General features: G+C 46.1%; 1 protein-coding gene across 3 annotated transcripts in view; it reads right to left on the bottom strand.

Annotated features, from left to right (window-relative positions):
- Positions 1-5,869: 5,869 nt before the first annotated feature.
- The window catches only part of EP300 (E1A binding protein p300), a 65,052-nt gene continuing 56,823 nt past the window's right edge, over positions 5,870-14,098 (bottom strand). For all 3 annotated transcript variants that reach the window (XM_065629333.1, XM_065629316.1, XM_065629324.1), the window contains exons 29-32: positions 13,807-13,971; positions 11,597-11,758; positions 10,869-11,150; positions 5,870-9,554 (exon numbers count right to left, since the gene is read on the bottom strand). In XM_065629333.1, the coding sequence (XP_065485405.1) occupies positions 7,314-9,554; positions 10,869-11,150; positions 11,597-11,758; positions 13,807-13,971 (2,850 nt within the window). In that variant the 3' untranslated portion in view covers positions 5,870-7,313. The remainder of the gene's footprint in view (positions 9,555-10,868; positions 11,151-11,596; positions 11,759-13,806; positions 13,972-14,098) is intronic.

Genomic DNA, 14,098 nt, shown 5'->3' with positions numbered 1-14,098 from the left:
ACTGCGATGGAGGCAAAGATGGTGCTGAAACCACTGCAGAGGGAGCCTGTTGTGCTCTCACACTTTCAGGGCCTGGGCTAGGCTCTGTCTCAGGCCAGGATCTATAGCACATGGTCTGTTTTGACAAGCTGAGGGAGGAAATGGCGTCTTGTGCAAACTGACAGTTACCTAAGGGTTGTGTGGTACCCAGGCAGCCACTAAGAGGCTTTGTAAACACAAACATTCCTCAGCCAGGGCAATGTATGGCTGTTCTTCAAAGAAAAGCTAATTTTAAAATGAGCAGGAAGCCTCTTCACAGACTTAGGCAGAATCAGCCACTAGGAGCAGATGCTTCTGACCATTGCTATCTTTCAATACAGGACCTGCTCCAGACTCTCCTTGAGTTTGGTTGGAACTGGGAGCAGCACAATCGAGGCCACAAAAAGACCACCTTGGAAACAGGAGGTGGAGTTTCTTGCAGAGGAACTAACTGTGTATCAAACACTGGAAGAAGCACAGGAAAAGGAAGCAGAAGCTGGAATGGCTGTCACTGGCACATCGTGTACCAGAGCCTTGTCGTGGTGCTGCCACTGCTTGTAAGAGCCCACAGGCTCTGCATTGTGTGAGTAACTTGGGCCCTGTCAGGTTTTGTCTGGCCTTGTCTTGGCCTGCCAGGACCTGTGCTGTAATTTCACTGTTACAATAATTGCCTAATGACCAAGTGACTCTTACCAACATTGTTATAGTTTTTGTACAATTATCTCATGTGACATTTACTGCCTATATATTATTGTAACTAACAGATAGCAGGTATTAGGGAGACACCTATGTAACCGCCAGGCCCAGAGCGCAGCTCCCAGAGAGCAGCCAACAGACACAGGGGTTTGCACAGTGGGGTGCACGGAGCGGGGCAGGATCCCCACGATCAGCCATGGTCTCCCATAGCCACTGGAACAGCTCCCCCTGTAACGTCAGAGCCTCCCCCCAGGCTGAGCTCTCCTGTGGGAGGATATGGCTTTGCAAGTCTTGTGCTGCAGGCAGTATGTGAGGCTTCTTGCTCTGGTCAGCGCTGGGGCAGAACAGGATCTTCTTGGAGACCCTGCAGTTTCAAGAGCCAGAAGCCCACATCTGTACTGAAGGCAGAGTCTGTGCTCGTCGGGTTGAGAAACAGTGACTCCCGTGATGATAAAGGCTGGAAGCCTGGGACCTGTGGCATCAGGGGGATGTCTCCTGCTCCACCTGCACATAGACAGGACCACAACAGAATCAGTTCAGTGCTTTCACAGCAGATGTGAGGGTGGGAGCTGTGTCCAGTGGGACATCTGAACTGCCTGAGCCTGGGAGCAGCACTACGCAGAAGTGGTGGCTGCTGGTGGTGAGAGACTCAGGGGACGGAGGTCCCCATCTGCCTAAGGAGATGTGCTGCTTGCTAGGATCTCAGGTCTGGGATGTTATGGAGAGGCTGCCAAGGCTTGTCCAGTTCTCACACTGTTACCCCTCCACTGCTGCTTTTCCATGTGGGCATCAACAATACTCCCAGGGGAGACCCAGAGCATATCAAATGTGACTTCGTGGCTCTGGATGCAATGGCCATAAGTATGGGGGCTAAGTGGTCTTCTGCTGGTGAGGGGAAAGTACTTGAGGGGAAACAGATGCAGCCCAGAGGTCAACAACTGGTTGTGCAGCTAGTGTCAATAGGGATTCAGCTTTTATGACCATGAGACCTTCTTCAAGGATCAAGGACTTCTATGAAGTGATGGGATCCACCTGACCAAGGGGACAAAAATATCTTCGCTAAACAGACAAAGGCTGCCCAACCTGTGGAGAAGAGCTTTAAACTTTAAACAACAGATGAGGGATGGGAGAACTGACAATCAAGTCAGGAAGTGATGGACTAGCTTGGCAAGAAAAGGTTGCAGTGTAATGTGGACAGGAGACATCTTGACACATGGCAGAGGGGGGCCCAGCCCACAAGTACACATGAAAACAAGGCCGTGCTGGGAGGACAGCATCCTGCAGAAAGCTCTCATAACTCTTCTGGGAAATCAGCATCTCTGAATCAGCACCTCTGGGAATTCAGTCTCCCTGAAGTTCCTTGCTATCAGCAATCCCAGCTACCTGAGACCAGTGGGAATGTCTGGAGCAAGGGAGATGGTCTCAGTGAAGTACGATCAGATTAGGGAACGTTTAAACAAACTGGACATGCTCCAGTCCATGGGCCTTGACAGCTGCACACCCATGTGCTGAGGCAGCTGGACGATGTCATTGCAAGGCCACTCTCTATTATCTTTGAAAGGTCATGGTGGTTGGGGTAAGCTCCTGAGGAGTGGAAGAAAGAGACCCCCGTCTTAAAAGAGGAGAAACTGGGGAACTACAGGCCTGTATTCCTCACCTTAATCCTTTGGAAGGTGACAGAGCAAATCTTCCCAGAAACCATTTCCAAACACGCTAAGAACAAGAAGGTGAATGAGAGTAGTCACTAGTCACTGTGGATTTATGAAGGGGAAATCATGCTTAAGCAACCTGACAGCCTTATGTGATGAGATGACTGGCTTGGTGAATGAGAGGAAAGCAGTGAACGTTGTTTATCTTTAGTTTACTTAAGGTTTTTGACACCATCTCTGACAACTTTACAAGCTGAGGCAGTATGGGTTAGATAAACATAGCACAGTGGATTGAACGGTTGGGATCACTGGCACAAAGTCCAGTGGAGGTAAGTCACTAGTGACGTACCCCAGCAGCTGGTACTGGGGACAATGCTGTTTCACATAATCTTCATTAGTGACCTGAATGATGGGGCAGAGTACATCCTCTGGAAGTTCACAGGTGGTATAAAACTGGGAGGAGTGGCTGATACACCAAAGGGTTGTGCTGCCATCCAGAGGGACCTCAACAGTCCAAAGAAATGGGCAGTCATGAACTTCATGAAGTTCAACAAAGGGAAACATAAAGTTTTGCACCTGGGAGGAACAACCCCATACACCAGCAAGTGCTGGAAGGCAGCTTGGCAGAAAAGGGTCTGGGGGTCCTGGTGGACAAGCTGAACAATATGCCAACAATGTGCCCTTGTGGCAAAGGCAGCCAACAGCATCCTCAGCTGCATTAGGAAGAATATTGCCAGCAGGTGGAGGAAGGCGATCCTGCCCCTCAGCACTGGTGAGGCACACCTGGAGTGCTGTGTCCAGGTTTGGGCTCCCCAGTACAAGAAAGACTTGGACATTGTGGAGTGAGTCTAGCAAAGGGCCGGGAAGATGATGAGGGAAGTGAAGCATCTGTCATAGGAGAAGAGGCTGAGAGAGCTGGGACTGTTCAGCTCAGGGAGATCTTATCCATGTGTGGGGGAGCACACTTGTCCCGGTGGGGGAGAACACAGAGAGGCTATGGCACCTCCACGCTGGAGATGTTCATCCGGACTTGGCCCCATGCAACCTGCTTTAGGTGATCCTACTTTGAGCAGAGAGGTGGACTAAATGATGTCCAGAGGTGTCTGCCCACCTCAGCCATTCTGTGCTTCTGTAAAAAACAACTGGCTCTGTGTAGAATAGGGTATCTATGACAACAGAATTAAAAAAAAAAAAAAAAAAAGCAGCAGGACAGTACTGAAGGTCCAAGGCTACAAGCAATTCACCAGTGGCCAAGTCATCAGAGTAACTGGGAGCTGGGTAAAACCAGTTTTAGGAGTAACAAAGAACAAGTGTGCAACATAAGTAAACCACTCCATAAACAGTAAACTTGTACATAATGTGGAACAATGAACCATGAAAGAGCAAAGTATATTTTTTACAAACAGATGACCCCAAACTGAGAGAAAAACCACAAATATTATACTCCTCCCCACAACAAACTCACTGTAAGCCCTCCCCACCTGCAACTTCAGTCATTGACCCTAGGACTCAACGGGGCATTGGAAGGGGTAGACATTAGGAAGTTTACATCACTGAACTGCATATTATTTGACTATAAGAATTAGCATCATTGTAACTAGACAATAAATCTTGGTTAGATTGCTAAAACTTCGGGTGTGAGTTCTTTTTGCTGGTCCAAGAGTCTAACGAATAGGTGGGAAGTGAAACAACCTACCATAACTTGGATGCAACTGATTGATTGGCAAGAGCACAGGACAGTGATACAGATGACACCCTAATTTCGTTGCCATCCTGAAGCCCTACCACTCCCACAGTCAGCCATAGTATTTCCCCAGCTGGTGGGTTCTGGTTCTGCAGTAGAATCAGGAAAAGCAGAGGGAGAGGGATGTAGGGGAAAAATCACCCCATGCAAATTCAAGACCATTGATCACCCACACCAACCCAATGAAGTGTTTGAACCTGCCTCAGAGACAACATCTACAAAGAGGGACAGAGCAGCTGTGCTGTCACATAAAATGCCTCCTGGCATCTTTTAAGCAAGTTGCTATGTTGGCATTCAAAGTTGGAAGATCTGCAGTTCTTTGAATCTAAGCTGCTCTGCAAGGTCTCGAGGCTTCCCCACTTCAGCATGGGTCAGATGCTCCCACACGGGCCCGGACAAATTCAAAACGCATTTTGTATGCTAACATAAAAGCACGAATAAAAGCTGTTCGCTAAGCTGGGATGCACAGAAAGCACGCAGGTCAGAAAGCCGGGCACGCTTTACACTTCACTAACCAGCATGCAGTCAGAAGGAATTTTATTTATACTCTATTTTATTTATACTCCATCCTGAAAAGTCCCACAAGGCTGAAAGTAAAACTAGGCTTTGCTTGGTTGGGGGAAGGAAGAGGAAAGCTTGCCATGACTGGCACAGAAAACGCAAATCTAAACCATCCCAGGCTGCTGCCCTGACACTCAACACGTGGTGGTTTTGTTTTCTGCTCTCCTCTAGTGCAGATCAGCAACAGTCCCTCCCAACACAAACAAGGTAGGCATGAGCTTGGTGCAGAGCTGGCCTGCACCACGCAGGGGTGATGGATATGAGGACTATCCACAGAACACCAAAGCACAGGGCTGCTTTCCTTAAGCCTCCCAGGAACTTTCCACCATCTTGTTGAAGGTTTGCTACCAAACACCCTTTTAAAATACAAGATTCATTGCCCTGCTTGTGTTTCTATCAAAATATGAAGTGTTTTCCTCTCCTGTTTTCTAACATTGGTTCACATTGCAATGCGCCACGAGTGCTTGGCACTGGGCTGAGGCTGCCGTCCATCCAGGTTCCCCCCTTCATCATCTTCTGCCAGCCGTTTCCTGAGGGCAGGTCACTCACGTGGTCTTTTGGCCAAGATTTGTGGATATGCTGATGTCCCACCACACCTGGTGTTATGCAGACGTTGTGCTCTGGTCACATCCCTGGCCACATCTGGGTCTTCTAGGCATGTAATACCCTGGTACCGCGTTCATCCCTAGGCAGCCAGCACTGTACATACATGCACAGAACAGGCTGGATTTTGGGAAGCCCCCGATGGACCAGCTGCATAGGTGCTGCCCAGCCAGCGCACAACACGCAACACTTTCTTACATGATGGGATCAGCTCCATGTGCACGTAGTGATGGGCAGAACACAACTGTGTTTACTACACATGCTCCACAGCTGAAGCATTTATGTTCAGGAAATCCCCCAAATATATATAATATACAGTAACCAACCCCATCCATGCACCCTACATCTGGCAGATCACCAGATTCTACACAGGGTGACAGGGCACCCATGTGCCATCTCGGCGCAGCGTCTGTGGGACATCCCCACAAGCTTACCTCGTGCTCACACTTCAGCACCAAAAGGTGTACAATATATTCCAAGTGAAATAGGATCTTTTAATATCACATATCCAAACAATAGTTCTCATTTCAAAATGCAAAACCAGGTCCTTTGGAGATCAGCTGCTCCCAGGCTGTGTGAGCAGGGTGGGTAGAGCTGACTGGCACAACTGTTGAGGTCAGACCTCGTTTCTTTGGTAAGATACATGCCGGGAACAAACATGAATGCAGAGCTGTACCAAAAGCATCCATTTAGAAGACTAATTATTACTCCACGTCCCTTATTAAGAGATTTGCATTTTAAACCAGTCATATACATTAAGTAACTCTCTGACGTCTAAATAGCGCACATTTGTAGTAGCCTATCTTCTGCTACCCCCACCATTTGAAGAACAAGCAACACGTGGGAGAGAAGGGAAACATTAAAAACAGGCTGTCTGTCTCACACAGTTTATTTAACAATAGGTAATAAGAAATCAATTTTTAACAGTCTATACAGTGATCGAAAGTTCATATTTATAAGTAATCAACTTTAATTGCATGATTTACAACATTTGAGGGTTTTTTGCTTTCTATTTTCAAGTTTTACAGAAAGTGGAAGAGGGTGGGAAAGGGGCATGGGAGACAGAAAGCAAGCATAAAGAAGAAACCCCAGGGACTTTTTCTCAGGTTAAAATCATCCCCTTGGAATAGTTTCTTACCCTCTTTTTATTTTTTTTTTTCCTTTGTTAGATGTAAAAATAACGAAAAAAATTCTTTCAAGAAAACAGAAACCACAATATATATACTACATCCATTTGGCAGCTGCCCCTGTGTATTTGCAAAAATGTTGTCTTCTCTCTACATGTACAAATTATTTTAATACTTGAAGTTTTTTTTTAAGCTCAGACTCTTGTATAGAAAATCTTGGAGGACAAAAGTAGACTTCAGGAGGGGACTGAGTTATTTAATATTTTTACATTTTTTCAAAGAATTGACATATTTCCAACCAAAGAGGAAAAGATTGGTATTTATTTTTATATATATATATTTATATATGTAATGTATTTTTAAAGCAACATTAACCCCTTTTGTCCTCCAGTTTTAGGAAAAGGTTCTGTGTTGTGTTGGTTTTTTGTTTGGTTGGTTTTTTTGCAGTGACATGAAGAAAAACCAGAATAGGGAAAATGTTTACCATCTGCCTCAGTAAATAATAACTATCAATATTACATATTTTCATTAATTTAAAAAAAAATAAAACCTATTGGAGGCATGAGAAGGGCATCCTTTGGTTAACAGCCAAAAGACCACCGTCTTCCTCTGACCTCCCCAACGCACACAAGGAAAAAAACAAAACAAAACAAGAAAAAGGACTGGTTATGATTCCAGCCATAACAAAAATATATTCTTTGTACTTTACTGTCCCTCAGGTTTGTTGTTGGTTTGTTTTTAAAACCACAAACTACTGCTGCAGAGTTCAGATGTGTTCCAGGGAAAAATGTTGTTTTAGCTAAGAAAGATTCAAAAAAAATCGTCTTCAGTACAAAAAGTCTTGAGAAAATAAGTTTTTTTTCTTTTCTTTTTTTAAATTTTTTTATTTTTTGCTCCCAAAATGCTACAATGTTTCTAGTGTATGTCTAGTGTACTCTGTGAAAGGTTTGAATTCAAGTCTGAGTTCTCAGAGCTGAGCCCCAGTTCCGTGGCGCTTGTACCATGGAGGCCTGCCATGCCGGGGTTGCTGGCAAGCTGGGAAAGCATTGCACTCTGCTCCGGGCTGGCAAAGTGCCCCTGATCCATGGGGTTTGCCTGGGCAGCTACCAGTCCTGGATGTGGGGAGCTGGTCTGCGGGGAGACGTGGTGCGGAGAAGGCTGAGGTTGCATCCGAGGGGACGGGCTGGAATGGGGGGGCTGGGACTGGGGCCGCGGTGAGGGGACGGGCTGCGGAGAACGGACTTGATTGGTGAGCGATGAAGGGAGCTGCTGGCCCTGGAGGTGTGGGGACTGGGCCTGATTGGGGAGCATGTGCTGTTGGGGGCTCATAGGATTGGGCTGAGCCGGGGACCCCATCTGCTGCTGAAGTAGCCTCTGCTGGAAAGCCTGCTGCAAACTGGCTCCTGTCTCTGCGCTCATGGCCTGTGGGAGCTGGCTTATCTGTCCCATGTTTCCTTGCTGCATCTGCTGCATGTGATGCTGCATTCGCTGCTGCTGTTGCTGCTGCTGCTGTTGGGGATACCCGACACCCTGGGGCTGCTGAAACTGGTTGTGGTTGGCCATCCCCGGTCCCAGTGCTGGTCCTGCTCCCTGCTGCTGCTGTTGCTGCTGGTGGCGCTGCTGCTCAATCATCTGGTGCCGTCTCATCAGGAGGTCTCGGAACTGGGGAGCCATTCCCGAGTGATTCATATTCATCTGCTGTGCCTGAGGATTCATCCCGGCCATGGCCTGCTGCGGCTGCTGCTGCGGCTGCTGCTGGGGCATGCTGGGCCTCTGCACCCCTGCTTGCATGGGGTTCATGTTCTGCATGGCTGGGTTGGGGTGCACCCCTCCTTGCTGCCCTTGCATGGCCTGCTGCGGCTGGAGGCCCGGCTGACCCTGGGGCATGCCGGGCTGACCCGCCATCCCCTGGGGGTTCTGGGACCCCGCGTACTTGGCAGCCCGCTGCTTGATGAAAGCGGCCAGCAGCTGAGGGTTGGAGTGAAGGATGTTAAGCACCTGCTGCTGCTGCATGGGTGAGCTGGGAGACCTGAGAGTCCGCAGCAGGTTTTGTAAGGCTGCCTGGGGCAGGGGTGGTTGTTTGGGCTGCGCAGCGCCAGGCACCTGACCCATCCCTGGCTGAGGTGCCATATTCATCGGCTGACCCGGCTGGGCTACTGACATCATGGATGGCCTCTGCATTCCTGGCTGCAGCTGAGCTTGGGGGAGGCCCCCCTGCACCCACGGTGGCTGCTGCTGGATCCCTGCCGGCCCCATTCCTTGATCTATATGACCACCGGGACCTCTGCCCATCTGCGGAGGGTTCATTCCCATAGGCGGCATCTGGGGCATCTGGTGCTGAATCGGTCTTTGGAAGATCTGAACCTGTGCCATCTGACGCTGGGTCTCTGCTGCCCGCTGGATCTGCATGGCCATTTCCACTGCCGCTGGAGGAGGACCCTGGACTGGTGGCTGAGGTGGCTGGGGTGGAGTTGGAGGAGTCACCTGGCCACCTGCCTTGCCCTGGGACACAGCGCTTGGGGGCTGAGTCCTTGGCATGGTGTAGGGGGGCATACTGTTGGGAGGCGCAGGTTGAGGCTGTGAGGCAGGTTGGGGCGGAGGCTGGGGCTGGGGGGTTTGCGGTGTTGTGGGCTGCTGGCCTGTTGGAGTTGTTGGGGTGGCGGGGGTGGGCGAGGGTAATCCTTGCTGCTGGCCTACCACACCGGTCCGCTGCATACTTGCCATCCTTCTTCGGAGCATCTGCGCCTGTTGCAGGCGGTGCTGAAGCTGCTGTTGACGGAGCTTGTGTTTAATGTTGAGGCAGAAGGGCACGGGACACTTGTTCTCCTGGCAGTGCTTTGCATGGTAGCAGCAGAGAGCAATGAGTTGCTTGCAGATGGGGCACCCTCCATTGGTTTTGCGTTTGCAGCCTTTGGTGTGCTGCACGACCCGTTTCATCTTCTGACAGGACGGCAGTGAGCAGTTGGCGTTGCGACACTGGCAGGCATGGACCAGGGACTGGATGCAGCGCTGAATGCTCAGGCGCCGGGAATCACCAGGGCTCTGGGTGGTTGCAGTCTGCTGGTTGTTGCTCTCATCATCTAGACCAAGGCCTAGTTTTTCCATCTTGTGGTCATGGTTTTTAGTGTTATAGCAGGTGATGCACAGGTCATAATCCTGGAAAGACAACAACAGAAAAATTATCAGGGTTCCTGAAACTCCATAGGATAAATAAATGATGGCATGCCACCTCAGCAAGTTACTCCCAGTCTGTTCCAGGCAAATTGTTGCTCTAGGGAAAAATTCAATCTTTCATGCCATATTGAGGTACTAGAGAAGGAATAAATCCAAATTATAGCTAGGGAAAGTGTGTGGGCACAAGGGTGTCTTAAATCTACACAAATATATATAGCTTGAAAAACAAGTTAGCTCTGAGCTAACAAGTCACACGTGATCCAGCTGGGACAGAAAAATCTCTTTCTTTCCTGATAGGAATGGAAAAGAAAAAGGCAAGGAACAAACAGCTTCCCATCTGCTATTCCTTCAAAAAGAGGGCAAGAGTTGCAGGAGAGATACCAACTTTAAAAAAAAAAAAAAAGAGAGAGAGAATGAAAGCTGCATTTTCAGTTTTCAGGAGAGTTGAAACAGCAGAGTGTCCTGGGCAGAAGAACAGAACAGCATTTACATTCTGTGAAAACAACAGCACAACAGCTTGGACTCAATAATTGATCCAAGCCCTCAGGATTCATTAATCTATAGGAAATTTAGAATTTATTTTCTAGTACATATGAGGAAATGGGAGCATTGTATTTTAAGCCGAGCTTTTCAGAACTGAATCCCAGAAAGTCATTTACTTCCAGCAAGCTAAAAAATTAAGTTACAAGCCAGATTCAAGGTTAGTTCAGCTTCTGGAGGGCTCAGTATTGATGCAGACCGCTGGACCTGATCTTCAAACACACTTGGATTACAAACAGTTCTGAAGACAAAAATGCTGTTTGCAGCATTCTACAGAGAGACAACATGGTAGTGGAAAAGTCACCCAAGTACAGGAATCTGACTTCTAGCATAGCAAAACCTCTATGCCAGTAAACCAGTTGAGAGCCCTATATACAGAAATACTGCAGCGCAACACTTCCGACCCTGGAATAAAAAAAGGATGCGTTGCTCTTCAGAAAAATTAGCTGATCCTACCATTCAAGCAATCGCTACTGTTCCCAACTGCTTAGGTAGCAGCACCTTAAATGAACTACAGCAAACACAATCATACTTCAGTTCTCCACAGCTTGAAAGTAGAAGACAAAAATCACGCCAAGTAGCACATTAGTAGAATCACTTGCTAATGAAAACATTTCCTCTCCTTTCTTTCTGAACTGCCAGAGGATGAGCTGTACCAATCCTTTTCCGTCAGTTAATAATGAGAAGTTAGTTCAGGTAAAGCATCCTGGGCAAAGATACAGGGACACAACTAGAGACAACTATGACCAAGCATACCTCACAAACAGTGCAGTGCCATCTGGTCTCCACATGATGCTTGCACTCGTTGCAGGTGTAAACAAAGCGGTCTTGGCTCTGGGTATGTAGTTCCACCAGCATGCACATGGTTGACCACTGAGCCCTTCGTAGCGAGGAGAACTCCAGGTGCTTGTCTCTAGCAAGGGTTAGGAAAGCATCACGCCCATCCATCAGGTCACAAGGAATGAGAGGGTCAGGCTCAACGATTGGGGGCAGGGAGTTGGCTGCAGGGCCAGCAATGAGACGGATGACAAAGAAGACCTGAAAAGTAAAGAGATTTAATATGCCAGAACTTATCAAGATGTTTTGGTTGCCAAACTTCATCATACAGAGTATACAATTCCAGGGTCAACTGACACTTGAATCATGTGCTGCCTGGGTGGTGTGCTTGTAAGGACTGAAAAATTTCAAACCTCTGGGTACCCTGCACATTCACCTTCTTCAGAAGCATTATGTAAGGAGCACTGGACTGAACAGTAAAACTGTTGTGACAATCTAGACTCCTGAACTTCTGTACAAGCACAGTTGTATTTATCCCCACTGCCTTCACAGCAAAGAGTGCCCAGACTTACTGGTACTTGTCTGGTGTGCCACTCAATTCTCCAGCTAAACCTGTGTAATGTACAGGGCACAACTCTGACGTATCCATGCTTTGTACACCTCTCTACTTAAATAAAATACATATTTCTCATTCTATCAGCTCTTACCTCCTTGTGCTTCTCCATTGTGGCATACAGCTTTTGGGAGAGGTCATTTGACACATTGGGCATGCCAGGCTTTTTCTTATTGCCACGACTCAAGCTGCTCTTGTTCTTACTTGTCTTCTTGTTGTTCTTCTTTTTGGCATTTTTGCTGTCTCCCTTGCTCACCTATTGATTTTAAAGGCATTTTATGTCAGGTATCTAAGTCACACCAGATCAGCATTCTATTACTTTCACATGTTATATAACCACAGGACAAAACTCTTCACAATAATTTCCTCTGAAGACATTTACCAGGGTCTCCTGAAGCATTAACTTAGTTCCCTTAGAATCATTCCAGAAGATAGCAAGATTAGCAATACATAGTTTTAAAAATATTAAAAGCATAAATTCTCAGGAGGTGCAAGGCAAATGTTTATCGAAGTCTGTTTGTCTGCTATAGTTGAACACTGAAGAACCTCTTGGATAATCACAACGGGGTTCAGCAGACAGCTTCTCAATGCCATTCAGAACTAAAAATAACTGAAAAGTACAACTGATATTGCACTAACAAGACGTAAGACAGACTTAATCTATCTAGACTTAGTTTGTTACAGATCTGACAGATTTATTTTCATTTTTTAATGGACTGCATATGAAGCTGTTCTTCTGAGGCCAAAAGGCATTAGCAGTGCAACTGCTAGTATGCACCTTTCTCCCATCATATATCCTGCAACAGTTGAACAAAACGAGGCAGCTTAATTTCAGTCAAAATCAATTAGCAACAAACAGTTTATTCCTCTCCATGCTTCTCAGGGGCACCCTCAAACCACTACGGAATATGATGATCAAAGATCAAAGAAACTCTTATCCAAATAAGCATTTTTCCTAAGCTTAACATAACTTTGTCAGGATGGAAATGTCCAGTGAACGTGAATGAATATCACTTCATTTGAGAGTAAAGCTTATTATTGCCTCATTTTCAAGAAGTGAAACATGACGTCAGCAAAGAGTTAAAAGTATTTTTAATAATAAAGGTTAAATAGTAATATGCTGCAAGCTTCCCCCATCGCTGGATTTTGGGGCTGTGCTGCTGTGAAGGATCGACTAGGTATTGACCGACCTCATACACAGAGCTACGTGATTCCTCACAACTGGTTTCTGGTATATTAGAGAGATGAGAACTTGCAGCTATGCCAAGTGGAAACCAAACCTTTATATAACACTGTAAGTAAGATGTTAGTTAATGCTAGTTTGGAATCAAGTTGCCCAATTCCCAGGTCACACTTGCACTTAGTTTTTCAAAGTCTTTGAAAGGAGGTATTGCAAAGAACAGCACAGGAGAACCACAAATTCTAGTTTTAATGTTAAACCTAACTTTTTCGATCCAAAGGTGTTTTAGGAAAAAGATTAATTCTTAAACCCAACAAAAATCTAGTATCTGATAAAGTGATGAAGCAGCAGTGTTTAAATGGTGTTAACTAACAAGTACCACTGTGTGAGCAAAACTACTAACTTTATCATGGATTCACCACCTCTTCCATAAAAGCTTGTAAGATCAAAGGATGGGCAGATGCATAAATTCCACATCTGTTCATTTTCAAATTTATCATTGAATTAAGAGGCACATCTCTTTTTGTTCCTTGTGGAATGTGAAAGCAGTTGCCGCATGTTCTCCAAAAAGTTGCACGATACCAGCAAGAAATTTCTCTAGTTTAAGTAGCCCCACAACAACTCAGCAGTATTTTGTGCTTCAGATCCTAAACATCTTGAAGCCTTCTACTAAAAAACATATACTGAGTAAACTATTAAATCACAGCGCTCTGTTACTTCCTCAGAACGTTCTGCTAAGATCGGTATTACATCATCTAAGGTGGAAAGAAGAAAGCCACTGTCCAAAAGCTAAAGCTTAAGGAAAAAGCTTCCAAGTCAGGCTGAGGTTGCAGCATGAACATTGGTAACAATTGGACTTCAGCCGCAAAATATTTAACGAGCAGCTGACTTTGGTAATTAGGTTTATAGCCATATGAACAACCCCAGCTCATACAACTGCAGCATATTTGTATTTTAACAGCTCTGATTAATAAAATATAAAATGCAAATGTATATTAGAATGAAGCTAGAAAAGTGAAAAAGCCAGTTAACTGAAGTGCCTAGGCTTCCCCCCTTTTTTTAAAATTAGCCACAGGTAATCAGAAATTTTACATTAGATTGTGAAACAGCAGAAACATTCTTACATCCGTGCTTTCATTACTAGTGTTTTCTTCTCTCTTCCGTTCTTCTTCCTCTTGCTCTAGTTCCTTAATGCTCTCCTCTAGAACGTTCGGCCAGAAATCCCCTTCAAAGTAAGGTAGCTCTTTTGCACTTGTTAGACGATCTTCTGTTGCCTGCTTAAATATATCCTGAAAAAGAGCAAAACACTTGGTTACCACTATTACAAGCCACGTAAGTAAAGTCAACCTTTTCAGCGAGTGATAAAGGCACCAGCAGATCAAACAAAGGAGAGCTTAGTATTTCAATTCATTTTAT

This window comes from Caloenas nicobarica, chromosome 1 (assembly GCF_036013445.1).
Source record: "Caloenas nicobarica isolate bCalNic1 chromosome 1, bCalNic1.hap1, whole genome shotgun sequence".
Classification (NCBI taxonomy): domain Eukaryota; kingdom Metazoa; phylum Chordata; class Aves; order Columbiformes; family Columbidae; genus Caloenas; species Caloenas nicobarica.
This window is presented reverse-complemented; position numbering and strand designations above follow the sequence as displayed.